A 17,888-nucleotide genomic window follows, 5' to 3' on the forward strand; every position below is an offset into this window, starting at 1 on the left:
TCATAGGGCAACATTTGTAGTAACTGTTAAATGAGAAACTATTTTGTTCTGCAAGCCTTCATCTTAAGTGAGAAGAACAGCACAATTGGAAGAGCACAGTCAATGTCACTGAACTGTGTGTGCAGAAATTTTTGAAACGGTGTATCTTTGGCTATGTGTATTTTCCCCCAAAAAAAAGGTTGAGAAGTTAGAAGGTTGATATGTTGTGGGGTTGTTAACCAATGTCGTAAAACAACATGTGTACTACTGTTTCATGAGAAACTTTTGTTCTGTAAGCCTTCACCTGAAGTACAATAAAATATAATAAAAAAAAAAAACAGATACATCAGTAACATTAGTGTAAAACTGAAAATTCATTGAAAACTAGAAACCAAGCTCTTCTACCTCAACGATCTTGTAGTCACAAATGCCTGAATCTACCGTCTGTACATCATATATTCCTGCAGCTGTGTTATACGGAAATGTTATTTTTTATGTGTTTTTACTCACTCTGTGCGCATAAACTGAAAGAGAGGTGATCCAGGGTATACTCAACTAATGCAAATTAAAACAACAATGAAATATAATCTCCTACTATTAAATACAAAAAAAAAATTAAATGATAGCTCCTAGTGCTGGTGAGGGTGAAAAAAGAAGTGCTCTTGTATAATAAGAGTGGGCATGGATTGTATAACCTTTGTTAAGGGCAATGGTAATATGTATCAAAAGCTTTACATGTGTGTAAATATTTTGTCCCTACAGACAGGCTTATAACCCTTTCATAACTGAATTATTTTTTGCTTTGAATTTTTTGTTGATATAATGTTTTTTCATAAATGGAACGCATGCTGAATCATCGAGTGTCTGAAACAAGTGTGTCCCTGTGGACTCTGAGGGGTGGGTAGCATCGGTGGAATGCATATGTCCCACTGGCCTCTGGGACACTTATGTACCTGTGGGCTCTACTGTAGGTTGGTGGAACACATATGTCCGTGCAGGATGCACCATCTCATACAATACCCTTTAAAAACAGTAATTTGCGGCACATGCCCATTTCTTCCATTTCAAACAGTTATGGCTGCATGTACTGTCAGTGGGAAAACAGCTTCCCAAGAACCCTGAGAGGTGGAAAATGTAGGTGGACATTATATGTCCCACAGGTCAAGAAAGGGTGTAAGTTATATGTACACAGAAAAACGCTCATCAATTTGCAAACTGGCAACATCATTTTAAAAATTCACCTGAATTAAAAAATTCACCTGAAGTAAGCATAAAATGGACAAAATATATTAAAAAACAGTTTACAAGGTACAACATTAGGCATTGAAGGGGAGTGATCCCTGAGAAAGGAAAACAAACTGATCCCTATGATTGCCCCTCCTTACGGTCTTGAGAGTGTTTCAGGTCACAGGGGAGGGATGGAAAACTAGGCAAAACCTAGGCATAGCCTGGTGGACTCCCTGAGCCGTGGAGACAGAGATGAAGGTCTGGGAAGACCAGGGTGGCTAGAGTCCTCAGGACAGAATACTGGGGAGGAGAGCACTGTACAGAGGTTAAAATCCTAGGGATCTGAAGAGGGTTTCCCTAGAGTGTTCAGCGGAACACCGTAAGTGTACGCATGTGAAGAAACTACCTAAGTCCAGGAAAGAAATGCCCAAAAGACTTAGTGATAGCAGTGCCCAGTGCTCACACATGGTCAGCAACAGTGCTTATTTCCATCAGCCAGACTGGAAAAGCTCCTGCTTCACTGCACACTGGGTCACACCTTGAGAACCCCTAGCAAGAGGTGAAATAAAAGATACAAAATACGGGTGGGGTGGAGAGAGGAAAAGTCTAGGAATTGTTAGAGGGGTCTGAGAACCTTGGAAGATTGTGAGGTCAAAGAAACACAATGGTTAAAACATATATCAGAACTCTGAATGATAAATAAACCACACAGCTTAGTTATCTTCGCTCAAGGAATGGGGCAGTGATGTGAGTAATCCACCCAGGCAGATAAACTGACTACATTTGAGCTTGAAATGCACTGTGTATTTTTTACCCCTTGCAGATTTTCATCTTACTAATTCGTTCCGCCTTAAAATAAATAACGTTAACATGTTTGCTTTGAAAAAAATACTCCAAGTGAAAGAAGAGGCATTTGGCCCAGAAATATGCTCCGTTGAAAAGAAACCCCCGTTACAGCTATCCCAGCTGGTGAATCATGCATATGGGCATAATTGCAGGCTGACCTCATCAGGGCAGCAAAGAGAAAAAGAGCCATTTCATGAACTTATACTGTAAGCTGAAAATCTATTTCAGTTTGATTGGCTAAGGAAAACAGAACGATTTCATGACCTTAAAATTCAAGATGTAGTATTAGGCTGGAAAAGAGGTATCAAAGTAGAAAGTTAATGGTGCTAAACTGATCCTGGCACTCATACGATTGAAAGGCTCGGTTGACGTTTTGCCTTCCAGCACGGCATGCACTCACTCCCAACAGGAACGATGAGAAGGGCTTAAAGAAATAAACTGTAGTGTTCAATGACCAATCCCTTTGGATGTGTACAGCGACAACCTTAACAAAGACAGAAAATATGCCACATCCTTGTTGGGAGAAGATTTAGGAAAGACAGTGCGAGACATCTGCTATGAATGCTTACCTTGCTTATTGGGTAATCTGTCCCTGATTGTTGGGTGTGGTCGAGTTGGTTCCAACTCATGGCGACCCTATGTACACCAGAACCAAACACGGCCCAGTCCTGCACCATTCTCACTATCATTGCTACGTTTGAACCCACTGTTGCAGCCACTGTCACTCCATCTCGTTGAGGCTCTTGCTCTTTTTTGTTGACCCTTTACTTTATCAAGCACAATATCTTTTTCCAGGGACTGGTCCCTCCTGATAACATGTTCAACTTATGTGAGATAACGTCTTGCCATCTTAGCTCCTAAGGAGCATTCTGGCTGTACTTCTTCTCAGATAGATTTGTTTGTTTTTCTGGCAGTCCATGGTATATTCAATCTTCTTCGCCAACAACATAATTCAAAGGCATCAATTCTTCTTTAGTCTTCCTTATTCACTGTCCAGCTTTCACATGCATATGAGGCAACTGAAAATACCATGGCTTGGGTAAGGCACACCTTAGTCCTCATACGACTAAGAACTCCCTTTGCAAAGCATCTCATGTGACTAGTGTTCCTCAAGACATACTTTGGAAAACACAGTTTTAAAAGAATAATGCAAACACACACACACACACACACACACACACACACACACCCCACAATGAATTCCTTTCTATTAAAGTCTTGGGAGGAAAAAAATAGGGAAGAATAGGTTTGTCCATTGGCAGGTCCATTTTTGTAAACACAGAACCAGAAAAGCAAGATAAGCCCTTTGTTCCTGATAATTGGGCTTCTCCTACTGAGCAAGAATTCCTCCCCCAAAAATTCTGTTTTATTTAAGGTCTGGGCCATTAGAGGGCTCTGTAGCCCTGATGGATTTCTGTTTTCAACTCCAGGACACACTCAGGAGAGAATCTCCACTGTGATTCTGCTTGGCGTGTGAGTCACACAACCCCGAGAGATGGGATACATGTCACTCACACATTCTGAGCTTATGGGTGAGATTAACACAAATGATTTTCTTCCCCATGAAGCACAAGATAAAAATAACAAACTGGGGACATAAACCTATCTTTTAAATGTGGGATGATATATTCAGAAAAAAAATTAAATATTAACAAAAAGGAAATGAATCACTCCATAGTATTTTGAATATACGTATCAGGGAGAAAACTTGTTCGGATACATCTCAATTCTCTAGTTTTCAATGCCCTGCTTCCTTGCAGCAGGTACCCCATTTTCTCCCAGTATTTGTATTTATCCTCTTTTATCTATATACCTGTGCACTGCCGAAAAACTATTATCCAGATGAGACAATCCCTTCATTTGAAATACGTAGCTTGTCGTTGACATATAATCTGATCTGCATATCTAGTATTATAAACACACGTGCCTACGTGCATATGTCCAACAGTAATAAGTATGGGGCATTTTAAGTCACACTATTTTTACATGGAGGAGTTTTAAATGATCAGTCATGGCATATATTTGACTGAGCTGCATATTTCCCTGGAAGAAATTTCATTCACTTTGGTACTTTGTTAATAGCCAAATATTCGTACCACATAGGATCCTAATGGCCTAAAACAGTGGTTCTCATAGTGTGATCCTGAGACCAGCACCACCAGCATCTCCCAGGAGCTTATTAGAAATGTAGATTCTCAGGCCCCACCCCCAGACCCACTGAATCAGACACTCTGCTGGGTGGGGCCCAAGAGGGCCGAGGGAACACAAAATGGCTATGTCTATATCTACAGAGGAACAAGCAACTAATAAACCTGCCAAGCACTTTCAGGAAAAAGCGGTATCTGTGTGTTTTTAAACAAAGCAAAGTTATATCACCCAATAAGCCAGAAAGTAGACTGAAATAGAATCCCCTGCTTTATGTCCTCTCTTGACATGGGACGAATTATCATTTAGTCAACAAAAATGCTTCAAGTCAAGCACTATGGTCTGGCTGTTAGAGCCACACTGCTTCTTAGATTTAGAAAAATGATGGCAACCCCCGTCTGCCTCCTCCCCAAATTAAAAGAACACAATATAAACAAAGCTGAGCCTCCAAAATGTACCCCATAATGTCTCAGGTGATTAAAACCAGTTGCCATCAAGTTGATTCCAACTCATGACAACCCCATGTGTGTTCGAGTAGAACAATGCTCCGTAGGATTTTCAATGGCTGATTTTTCAGAAGTAGACTGCCAGGTCTTTCTTCCAAGACACCTCTGGGTGGACTCAAACCTCCAAACTTTCGGTTAGCCAACTGCTAACCATTTGCACCACTCACGTGGCAGACTGATTGGCACAGCACAGTAGCCAGTAAGTTCTTAAAGGTCTTAAAGGGGAGAGTGGCTTCTCTCCGCTTCCCAACAGTCTTTGAGTCATGCATAAAACACTAGCCAAGCTGACGCAGGTGAGTGTCCCAGCTCAGAGCAGGAGCCACAGCCAGAACGTTTGCATTTTGAAATGTGCTTCCTCCTCTCTCCCACAACTCTTCACTTTCCTCATCACCCTCACTCAACAATGCCAGCAAAAGTTAATCTTATAGAAGTACTTAGCGGTTTCTCCTGATGTTTATAATTTTAAGAAGTGCTTTAATTATTTTTTTTTTTTTTTTTTTGCCCCTACCATGAGAGACCCTTATCTGTGAACCAACAAACTCCAAAAAAAAACTTTAAGAGAAAGAACACTTCTGAAGCCCACGCTTGCTTCAGACCTCTTCTATGTGTCATGTTTTCTCTACCTCAGTTGCCTGGTCTACCAAATGAAGCTGTCCTCAGCTAAGTCCACAAGGCATACAAGTGGGCAAGTGCTCCATCTGAGATGGAATCTAGAGGGTGCTCTTGCAGAGTCAGGTGAAAGCAACCTGAGTAAGGGTGTTATCACTGCAAACCACTCTCCATTTGAGAGTTGATGTAGCAAAAAAGAGAATGAAGTTGGTAGCAGCAGGTACAAAGGACAGCACACCTGGAGATTCAAACTGCTCAGGTCTGGTGCCAGGGCAACTGGCAGAAGTGAGGTAAGATTGTTTGGCTCCAAGACAGCGATCTTTGGCAGCATCCGAGCATGTCCAGACCTATAATTTACCTATTCACTGAAAAACATGCAATTCTCCCTCTTCAAAAGGAGCTGCTAAATCATTGGAAGCCCTAGTTAGCTAAATTCAGCATGTCATACAGATAACAGAAGAGGGAAAACAATGGCTAAAAGCATTGTGCTTGTTGATAAATGTCTCCAAAAGGGATGAGGAATTGTGACTTGCAGCTGCATTACACCTGAGCTTTTATTTATGAGCTCCTCTTATTGACACATTAGCAATAATTGATATTGATGTGCTATCAGTGGGATGTGATTGTAATTGTGATATTGCATATAGTGTTGTTATTGATGTGTTCAGTATAACAGTATTGCGTTAACACCCCTTATAAAATATAAATACTATTTCTAACCCTGAGAACAGTAGTGGGAAGTATCATCAGCGTGACTGCAGTGGGGACTTTTACTCTTAAAACAAAGACATGGCTTAAATGACATCAGGGCTGCTCTGGAAGTCAAGAAGCAACGAGATAACCAAGCCTCTAGCAGAGACAATTTTGTAGGTGTCCCATGGGTATCTTCAAAAGCAGTGGGAACTTTGACTTTTCCATTGGCTGAATCACGTAAATGGGTATGACCCTGCTGAAAGGCAAAAGCCATAAAAAATTTTGACTTAGTTTCATTTCAGTCTCCTAGTCTCCTATAGGAGTCCCTGGGTGGCATAAACAGTTAAGCACTGGGCTGCTAACTGAAAGGCTGGAGATTCAAATCCACTCAGAGGTGCCTTGGAGGAAAGGCTTGGCCATCTACTTCCCAAAGATCACAGCTACTGAAAACACTGTGGAGCACAGTTCTACTCTGACACACGAGGTCCCCATGAGTAGGAATCAACTTGACAATAACTCTTTTTTTTAGTTCTCCTATAAGGAATACATAATAAAGAGATAACTGAAGGTGCAAACATGAATTCCTATATAAAGATGCTCACTGAGGTGCTAGTGAAGAAAGAGAACAATTGGAAGTAATGTGTGCCCAACAATCAGGAGTTGGTGACATAAATTCTGTCTGGTCCATGCATCTGGTAGAATACTATGGCTAAACTTTTTTTTTTTTTTTTTTGCCAAGAAAATATCATGACATGAAAAAAATGCTTGATAAAATTAAGCAGAAAAGCCAGGAATACATAACAAAAATCTACATATACCCAGGAAAAAAAAAAAAAAACAGATCAAAATACATTAGTGGTTATGTCAGAGTGGTATCATTTGTGTGATTATTAAAATTCTTCATTTTACACTTTTCAGTATTTTCCCAATTTTCTGCAATAGGTATGGACTACTCTTGATAATCAGAAAGAAAAAAAAAAGTAAGAGTATTTTTAAATACCATACGTCTCTCACTTGAGAATGATTTAGACATACCAGGTAATTAAAACAAACCTAAGTGGCAATTGAAATTATATTGTTCGCTCCATCGTTTGTCACTTCTCTAGAGCTGACCTTTTAATGTCCTTCCTCTTTGGCACTTTCATGCACACCCCAGCTCCAGACAGGTACTGACCTGGGAAGGCGTAGTCACACTGATTTCTGGAACAAAGTTATCCTCGAAGAAGTTGATGATGTTTTCCTGCTGCAGTTCCTTTGTTGGGGTGACTTTAGGCAGAGGTGGGACAGGAGGCCCCTTCCTTGTCTAGGAAGCATTAAACACAAGCAAACCGCAGTTAATTCAGCCCAAGACGACGTGTGAGACATGCAGAAATGTCACATGAACAGAGCCAGGCAGACAGATTGGTCACTGGTTGCAATTTAAATCTGCATGTAGAAATAAGCCTACCTGAGTCAGGTAAAGAATACTGTCTACTTGTCTGATACCCTGAGCACTGACAAAAAATGGTCCAATGAGAAAAACTCCGGCTGTAAGACTCCATTCATCTCCACACAAGCGCTATCCATGGGCCTCAGGACTAGCTACCTTTAAGGTTAAACTAAGGCAATACCTTCCCTGAAGTAAACTGAAAATGATTTCTCACTTCAGCAATAAATTAGAATTTCAAAACTAAAATCAAGCCAGCTTCTCATCTGAATCAGTGAGACCAACTACAGGCAGCAACCATTTCACCTTCCTCTCCAATATTTTGAAAAGTAAGAACTTCCGAGGCCATCTATTGCACGTATCTTCTCAAGACTTTCTTCAGTTTCACTACACACAACAAAGCTTGAACTAGACTAAGGACTGCAGGTTTTCCTACAGGAATTGCATTTTGACCCAAAGCAGGAAAGGTAAGGGTAGCAATTGGTCTCTCTACTTATCTTCGCTTGGCCCTTAGTGTTTCTTTCAACATTTACTCCACATACTTTTACTGAATGGCTACTCATGTGCAATATACTGTGGGTGATATAAAAGATGCACAATGATATATAAATATAACTGCTTTTATTGGCAGTACTTGCCCTAATATAACATGCTAGAGGAAGAAAGGTTGCGTGGAGAAGGCAGAATTAAGTGGAACCTTGAAAGAAAGGATCTGAGCACGTGAGTTGGGAGAAGAGGAAAGCACTCTAGCCTGAGCATCCTAAGAACACAGTAAGAAGTCCCAGCAGACTCAAGCATAGGGTGTGTGAAGAAATATAAAAGTGAAGTAGGAAAAATAAGTTGATTCCTAGGAACTATCACAATGCCTATAGCCTCACATATCCCATCTCCCCAGTTGGAAACTCCTCTTAGTGCCCCAGCACCATGGACTATCCCAGATGGGATAGTCTCACCTTGAGTTCTTCTGTTGCCCTATATACTTGATCTCTTCCTACCTGTGAAGGTGACCTAGGCCGCACTGGTGCAGGAGACGCAGGTGCTAGCGTATGATTCGGACTAGCTACCGGGCTCGAAACGGGTGAAGGCTCCTCGGGTGGAGAGGGCGTCTTTGCAATGCGGAGAGGACCTGAATCGCTGGATGAACACATGGTGATTAAGCAAGAGGCCTTCTGAAAAACAGTACTCATTTGATCAGGGGTTCTCTATCCAGAGAAATCCTGAAGCATGACATGTCCTATTTGGTATCCTACTCCCCCATTCCAGATTAATTCTGGTTATTATTAACCACGATGGTGATAATTCATACCATTTATTGTCCACTGTATCCCATACCCCATTCATATATTATCTCTAATCTTCACAATAGCCATATTGTCCCCATTCTACCAACAGATGAAGCGGTGCATAGAGAGGTTTCTGGGTTCTACTGAAGGGGACATAAGAAACCAGAATTTAAAGGACAAGAATGGAAAGATATAACTTCAGGAAGCTGAATTAATAAATGCTAGCCTAACAATATGCAAGTGACTATGGTGCTTTGACAAGAAGCCCTAGTGGTGCAGTGGTTAAGCACTCAGCTGCTAACCTGAAGGTTGACAGTTCAAACCCACCAGCTGCTGGGTAGGAGACAGATGTGGCACTCTGCTTCCATAAAGATTACATCTTTGGAGGGAAAATGCAGAAGAGAATTTCAAATTCTCATGGACTCCAGACTTTCTAGAGCCACAGAGGCTGGATGAACCCCTGAAACTATTACCCTGAGATAATCTTTAAACCTTAAGCCAAAACTATCCCCTGAAGTCTTCTTAAAACCAAACAGTAGTTTAGCTTAACTAGTAAACAGATGTCTGCCTTGAGCAGTATGCTTTTTTAAGAACTATATATGTGGGATCAAACTGACAACAGCAACTTGAAAGATTAGACAGGAAACTTAGAGGGTAACGAATTTATGTTAATGGGGGAGGAACAACTCAGAAAAGGAAGGTGAGAAAGACTGCACAACTCAGAGAATGTAATCAGTGTCACTGAATTGTAAATATAAAAATTTTCCAACTGGTGTGTGTTTCGATGTGTGTATTCTTAACAACAACAACAAAATAAATTTTTTTAAAAAAGCCCAAAGGCAACACAGCAACACAGTGGATCTGAATTCAGGTCAGACTAGTAAAAACCTCCTGTCCTTTCCGCTATGCCAAATGGGCTCTTCCAGAATCCTCCAAGCACAAACTGAATTAGTGTAACTAATTTCAATTTGATTTACAAAAGAACCTTGGCATGTCATAATCTATTGAAAAGTCTACTTTAAAAATTTTACATTAAAAGGAATCCTTAGGATGGTGTTAATTTTGTAGGCCTTCTTTCTGATAACATTGGAAAATAAACAAATTCATTATTTGTCTTTCCACACCTTTCAATCCTGACAACTTGAAATGTGTAAACAAATTCTGTGATGAATGAGATTCAGTAACAGTTACTGAGAACCTACCACGTGCCCGGCACTGGACCAGATACTTGCGAACAGCCCAAACAGGATGACTAAGAATGACGCTCGTGGCACAGTCTACTCTCTAAGAATTTAAGTCTACAGCTTGAGGGAACAGGTCTGTACCCAAAATAAATGAGTGTGTACATGGCAGCATGACCTTCATATTCAAGAGGCCAGGGAACTGGGTCCTTTAAGGAGGATGTGCACACCGCATGACTGGGGCTTCGTGACAGCAACCATGGCCTCTGACGGGAAGCAAAGCCCCAGTCTATCAGTCCCTGTACACTTCAGTAGGGATCCCACTGAGCTCAGAGCTCACTTACCACCTCGTTCTGCAAAGGAATGTTGAAAAAAATGAATGTTAAGGGGTCATGGGCACACTTGCTCTTAATTTTATCTAATTCAGCAGCAATGGAATTTTAAGATACATTTGTCCCTTTCATTTCCATATACGGAAGCAACTCAACTTTTTTATGTACCTCATTTCTAAAACATCCCAAATAATCAGTTTGATATTCCCATTTCCATTATTTCTCTGTTCCTAACCCAGTACTGAAATAACCATATGGAAGAATATAGCTCTATTTCTTTTGTGTGTTCTTTCAGGCAACGCGGTTTCCCTTAGAAAGAGAAGATACACTTAATGCTCACACAGAACAGCAGCTGCGGCAGAGTTTATGCGTACAGCTAATCCAAAAAGCAGGGAATAAGAAAATTATCTATCTCCAGGAGAACTCTAGCACTAACACACACAGATTTTGATGCACATGTATGAGGAGTGTGTGTTTTCCCAAATGTGTGTATGGACAATTAGACATCACAAATGAGTATTTGCTTTTGATTGATGTTAAAATTGCAAATATAGAATGTGGGAATTTGTGTATTACCTTAGAGGCTGCTTAGTTTAGTAGCATCTATTCTTCCTATACATATGTTATTAAATGAGACCTTTAACCAGAGAGGGTTAGAAGATTGCTCAAGGAAGGCAAAGCCAGTTAACTGCAGAGTTATAGCACTGAAAGCTAGTCTTCTGACCTCCAGCCCCAGGCTCACCAACCTGCATTCCCTGAGTAGGTAGTGCCTGGGAAGGATGGAATAAAAGGGATTCCAAAATCACAGGAGAAAGCTGGGGTGAAGCTGAGCGCTGTGAGGTAGACAATTCATCTATGGATCACTGAGCCTTTGGTATACTTGACTGACAGAGTCAAACCAACAATGACAATAAAACAAAACCAACACCTGTCAAGAGTTAGGAGGCAAGATTATGACGAGGTCTCACCTCTCTTTCCTTTCCCAAAATGGATTCATCAAGGATGTCAGCCCCAGTGATACGTATTAGAACAAACTGTCATGGATTTTGGGAGTTCCTTTCTTCTCCAAAGAAAGTAGCAAGTGCACAACTGTTGTTGTTGTTGTTATTAGCTGCTGTGGAATGGGCCCTTGACTCATGGTGACCCCATGCACAACAGGATCGAACCATTGTGATCCATAGGATTTTCATTAGCTGATTTTTTGGAAGTAGATTGCCAGGCCTTTCTTCCTAGTCCATCTTAGTCTGGAAGCTCCACTGAAACCCGTTCAGCATCACAGTAACACAAAAGTTTCCAGATGGGTGATAGCTGCACATGAGGTGCACTGGCCAGAAATCGAACCCAGGTCCCCTGCATGGAAGGCGAGAATTCTGCCACTGAACCACCACTGTCCCTTAAAGTGCACAGCTAGACATTATATATTACAATTTCACACCAGTCCTGTCGAGATCCACGTAAAGCAGGGAGAGGCAGATGGTCAGCCAATTCTATTGTGACAACGAAGAGTCCTCGTTGGATGACTCTAAAGGCCCAAACTAAATGCAAAAGCACAGAAGTAAGGCTGCTGTCAGATGTCTAGATGAAAAACCTCCTTTTAGAGTTTCATAAAACCAAAAAATCAAACCCGTTGCCGTTGAGTCGATTTCAACACTTAGCGACCCTATAGGACAGAGTAGAAGTGCTCCACAGGGTTTCCAAGGAGCAGCTGGTGGATCTGAACTACCCATCTTTCAGTTAGCAGCCGAGCTCTTAACCACTATGCCACCAGGGTTAAAATTGTATAGGCTGGTACACAGGCTAGCAAAAGTTCAATAAGCAGCACATAAAAGGTGCCTGGGAAGAACTTGGCTCTGATGAGCAGAGGCCTACCTGGGGGCTCCTTGAATGGAGAAGGCCTTGTCGGCATGCTGATCTCCCAGTTTCGTCATCACTTCGTACAGTTTGTGGCAGAGCTATGGGAACAGAGGCAACCTATGAACTGCAAGTCATTCTGGTGCCAATTCAGGCTATTCTCCCCAAGAAAGAGAAACTAACAATCTTATGATAGTATGAGTGGTTTCAGGACAATTTAAATTCTGTATATGGTCCAGGTTAAAAAGTCAAACCCAAATCGAAAGGCAACAAATACAAAATAAACTGAAAAGGAATCAAAACATACATCAAAAAAAATAAAAGAAGTTGCCACCAAGTTGATTCTGATACATGGGAACCCCATGTGATTCTGAACTGAACTGTAATACACAGGGTTTTTAATGGCTGATTTTTTGGAAGTAGAAAGCCAGGCCTTTCTTCCAAAGCAGCTGTTGGTGGACTTGAACCCCCAACCATTCCTTTAGCACCTGAGTGTGTTAACCATTTGCACCACCCTGGGGCTCAACCACAGTACAGAACAGAAAACAAAAGCTTTGCTTACATTGACTCTACCAAAGATAAAGGTACAAAACCACCATGCTGAACTAAGAAAATACTAGTCTATGACAAAGCTGCTATTATCTGAATACTATGCAACAAATTTTTCATCTGCCTAAAGTATCACTTGAAATTCTAACTTTATAAACTGGAAAAACAAAAACTGAGATGGTGACAATGAAGGAAATAAGCTCAGAAGAGAAATAAAAGCAGGCAATGATTCATGAGAGTATTTTTGTATACCTGCAAATAAAATCTTCAAAAAATATAGAGAACTGTGTGGTCATTAAACAAAATATAGACATACCACTGAGAGAAATACACACTATTTAAAAAAAATATGCAAGAAGGGTGAATTCTTTGGCATAATGCTATGCATTTCATTTGCTTCCAGAATAAACGTTCATTAACTTCATATCCCATAAGTAAAAATAATCACCATTACTCACCACTGCAATTTCCTTATGGAATTTGGCCTCGAGGCTAGAGACATTTTTGAAAGTATTGACATAAAATCCAACTCGTCTACCATGTGGAAATACAAAGAGAAAAGAAGACAGAGGACAAAACAGTCAGCCAAAATGTATTTTTAATGGGAATGACATACATTAAAAATAGGTTTTCTTTATACAGCTATGAGCAACATTAGATTAAATAAAATATTTAACCCAAACATAGACATCCAGCTTTTCCTGGTATGTGAGTGAACTGAAAAACATCTTTCTGCATAGAGTATAACTGCTCCTCAAAATCAGCTACTGTCCTCAGACAGTCGTCCTCAAACTTTAGAATGCATCAGAACCACCTGGGGGGCTTGTTTTTGATTTCTTGGGCCTGGGTTGGGGACCTAAGAGAATGTGCATTTCTAACAAGCTTCTAGGTGATGCTGATGTTCCTGGTCCAGGAGCCACACTTTCAGAACCAGTGCCCTAAGAATTCAAGTCTGGATTCTAGATCTGCATCTTATAAAGGTTCTGAGACTGAGTTTATTATTAATTTTTATAAAATATAAATACTCTAGTTGCAGTATTATATATTTGGACTCTGAAATTTGTTTGATGGAGGAAAATACGAAACACAAATCAATCCCAATTCTTCCAAAAAAAAAAGTGAAAGCATGCTATCATTGAGCACAGTAAACAAATACGCTGCCTCATTCACAATATTTCTAACAAGTTTGTGAAGCAAAGCCATTGAGTGCTCTGTGCAAAGTCCCTGCAGTCTTCATTTTTAGGTCTTTAGTAGTAAGCAAGGAGCCCTGGTGACGCCATGATTAAGCACTCGGCTGCTAACGGAAAGGTCGGCAGTTTGAAACTACCAGCTGGTCTGTGGGAGAAAAGATCTGGCAATCTCCTCCTGTAAAGATTTCATCCTAGGAAATTCTATGGGGCAGTTCTATTCTCTCCGATGGAGTCACTGAGTCAGAAGTGACTCGACAGCACATAACAACAACAGTAGTGAGTACTCTGCCCCTTACCCCAGGTTCAAGCTCCCTCTGTCTCTAAATAAGGGAACTGTGGATTTTATATTAATGCAATCGCCCTGTAACCATGAATAAAATATGACTTTTTAATTTCACTCATGTTCTCGTTTCAATGATATTCTCAAAAATAACCCGAGTCCTGATTGGCAAGTGCACATTTCAAATCTCAATCAAAACCAAGTGAAGAGTTAGGAAACCAAAAAGATTCTAAAACCTAACCAAACCCATTGCTGTTGAGTCAATTCTGACTCACAGCAACCATATAGGACAGAGAAGAACTGCCCCACAGGGTTTTCAAGGAGCAGCTGGTGGATTCGAACTGCTGACCTTTTAGTTAGCAGCCAAACACTTAACCACTGTGCCACCAGGGCCCTACCAAAAATATTAGATACATATTAATATATGCAAAAAACATATATTCAGGAAATTTACACATGGGGTTGCCACGAGTCAGAACTGACTTGACAGCAACGGATTGTGTTTTAATAATATAGTTGGGAAATGACAATGTGCACAGTAGGTACTCATCTTTAAACAATGAGATAAAAGGACAGAAAAAAGGGGGCTTCTGGAATTTGAGCTGTGTCTTTTGATGAGAAGGAATCCAATGAGCAGAGATGAAGGAATGTCTCATCATCACAGCCAACAAAATGAACATCCTTCTAAGCACTTTTTAATATTACCTCATTTAATTTTCATAACTACCTTATTTAATTTTCACAACTATCCTCGATTTCATATACGTGAAAACCGAGGCACAGAGAGATTAACTGTCCAAGGTCATGCAGTTCTAAAGTGCATAACCAGCATTTGAACCCAAAATGAGGAAAATACAATAGACAAGCATGGACTGTATTGCAAGAAATGCTGCTTAAGTATAGTAAATATTGTTATTTAACTGGCACTAAGCTCTGTATTTGCAATGAAGAAGTCATTGGTCTTACAAACTTCTATCATGCAATCTCCAGCATCATTTCAACCAAGGCCATATTTTCCCACTACCGATCCTTCTTCTTTGTTTCCAACTTTTGCATTCCAATCACCAGTAATTATCAACGTACCCTGATTGCATGTTCGATCAATTTCAGACTGCAGAAATTGGTAAAAATCTTCAATTTCTTACTCTTTGGCCTTAGTGGTTGGAGTGTAAATTTGAATAATAGTCATATTAACTGGTCCTCCTTGTAGGCCTATGGATATTATCCTAACACTGACAGCATTGTACTTCAAGGTAGATCTTGAAATGTTCTTTTTGACGATGAATGCAATGCTATCCCTCTTCAAGTTGTCATTTCTGGCACAGTAGACCATATCATTCTCTAATTCAAAATGGCCAATACCAGTCCATTTCAGCTCACTAATGCCTAGGATATTGATGTTTATGCGTTCCACTTCATTTGTGACGATTTCCAATTTTCCTAGATTCATACTTCATACATTCTACATTCCAATTATTAATGGATGTTTGCAGCTGTTCCTTCTCGTTTTGCGTCATGTCACATCAGTAAATGAAGGTCCCGAAAGCTTGACTCCAACCAGGTCATTAAAGTCGATTCTACTTTGAGGAGGCAGCTCTTCCCCAGTCGTATTTTGAGTGCCTTCCAACCTGAGGGGCTCATCTTCTGGAACTGTATCACACAATGTTCCGCTGCTATTCATAAGGTTTTCACTGGCTAATTCTTTTCAGAAGTAGACCGCTGTGTCATTCTTCCTACTCTGTCTTAGTCTGGAAGCTCAGCTGAAACCTATCTGCCATTTGAATACCGGTGCATAGCTTCCAGCATCACAGCAACACGTAAGCGCTCACAGTACGACAAACTGACAGCTTTTGCAAGACCAATGACTTCTTCATTGCAAATACCTTTTTTCAACAACATAAACAACTATACACGTGGACCTCGCCAGATGGAATACATAGGAATCAGACAGACTACATCTGTGGGAAGAGACAATGGAAAAGCTCAGTATCATCAGTAAGAACAAGGCCAGGGGCCGACTGTGAAACAGGCCATCAATGGCTCATATGCAAGATCAAGTTGAAACTGAAGAAAATTATAAGTTCACGAAAGCCGAAGTATGACCTTGAGAATATCCCACCCGAATTTAGAGACCATCTAAAGAATAGATTTGATGCACCGAACACTAATGACTGAAGACCAGACGAGTAGTGGAATGACATCAAGGACATCATACATGAAGAAAGCAGGAGGTCATTAAAAAGAAAGGAAAGAAAGAAAAAAACAAAATGGATGTCAGAAGAGACTCTGAAACTTGCTCTTGAACATAGAGTAGCTAAAGCGAAACGAAGAGGTGATGAAGTAAAAGAGCTGAACATAAGATTTCAAAGGGTGGCTGGTAAAAACAAAGTCAAGTATTACAATGACATATGCAAGGAGTTGGAGACAGAAAACCAAGGGAAGAACATGCTCAGCATTTCTCAAACTGAAAGAACTGAAGAACAAATTCAAGCCTCGAGTTGCAATATTGAAGGATTCTACGGGGAAAATATTAAACGATGCAGGAAGCATCAAAAGATGGAAGGAATACGCACTCACTATACCAAAAAGAATTGGTCGATGATCAACAATTTCAGGAGGTAGCATATTATCAGGAACCAATGGTACTGAAGGAAGAGGTCCAAGCTGCACTGAAGGCATTGGTGAAAAACAAGGCTCCAGGAATTGACAGAGTAACATTTGAGATATTTCAGCAAATGGATGCAGCACTGGAGCTCACTCATCTATGCCAAGAAATTTGGAAGACAGCTACCTGGCCAACCACCGGGACGAGATCCATATTTACGTGCCTATTCCCAAGAAAGGTGATCCAACAGGAGGTGGAACTTATCGAATAATATCATATGCAAAAAAAATTTTGCTGAAGGTAATTCAAAAGCGACTACAGCAGTATGTCGACAGGGAACTGCCAGAAACTCAGGCCAGATTCAGAAGAGGATGTGGAACAAGGGATATCATTGCTGATGTCAGATGGATCATGGCTGAAAGTGAGAATAGCAGAAAGATGTTTACCTGTGTTTTACTGACTATGCAAACGCATTCAACTGTGTGGATCATAACAAATTATGCATAACATTGCGAAGAATGGGAATTCCAGAACACTTAATTGTGCTCATAAGGAAACTGTATATAGATCAAGAAGCAGTCATTCGAACAGAACAAGGGGATACTGTGTGGTTTAAAGTTAGGAAAGCTGTGCATCAAGGTTGTATTCTTTCACCATACTTATTCAATCTGTATGCTGAGCAAATAATCGGAGAAGCTGGACTATATGAAGAAGAACACGGCATCAGGATTGGAGGAAGACTCATTAACAACCTGCCATATGCAGATGACACAACCTTGCTTGCTGAAAGTGAAGAGGGCTTGAAGCACTTACTGATGAAGATCAAAGACCACAGCCTTCAGTATGGATTACACCTCAACATAAAGAAAACAAAAATCCTCACAACTGGACCAATAAGCAACAGCATGATAAATGGAGAAAAGACGGAAGTTGTCAAAGATTTCATTTTACTTGGGTCCACAATCAACACCCATGGAAGCAGCAGTCAAGAAATCAAAAGATGCACTGCATTGGGCAAATCTACTACAAAAGACCTCTTTAAAGTGTTGAAAAGCGAAGATGTCACCTTGAAGACTAAGGTGCGACTGACCCAAGCTATGGTGTTTTCAATAGCCTCATATGCATGTAAAAGCTGGACGATAAATAAGGAAGACTGAAGAAGAACTGAGGCCTTTGAGTTGTGGTG

The 17,888-nt window shown here is 40.5% G+C and overlaps 1 protein-coding gene across 2 annotated transcripts in view; it reads right to left on the minus strand.

The window, feature by feature from the left end:
* Positions 1 to 17,888, minus strand: part of AMPH (amphiphysin) — a 291,962-nt gene that overhangs the window by 56,546 nt on the left and 217,528 nt on the right. For both annotated transcript variants that reach the window (XM_004383950.1, XM_004383949.1), the window contains exons 8-11: positions 13,086 to 13,161; positions 12,097 to 12,179; positions 8,427 to 8,565; positions 7,180 to 7,308 (exon numbers count right to left, since the gene is read on the minus strand). In XM_004383950.1, the coding sequence (XP_004384007.1) occupies positions 7,180 to 7,308; positions 8,427 to 8,565; positions 12,097 to 12,179; positions 13,086 to 13,161 (427 nt within the window). The remainder of the gene's footprint in view (positions 1 to 7,179; positions 7,309 to 8,426; positions 8,566 to 12,096; positions 12,180 to 13,085; positions 13,162 to 17,888) is intronic.

Source organism: Trichechus manatus, unplaced genomic scaffold, assembly GCF_000243295.1.
Source record: "Trichechus manatus latirostris isolate Lorelei unplaced genomic scaffold, TriManLat1.0 scaffold00114, whole genome shotgun sequence".
Lineage (NCBI taxonomy): Eukaryota > Metazoa > Chordata > Mammalia > Sirenia > Trichechidae > Trichechus > Trichechus manatus.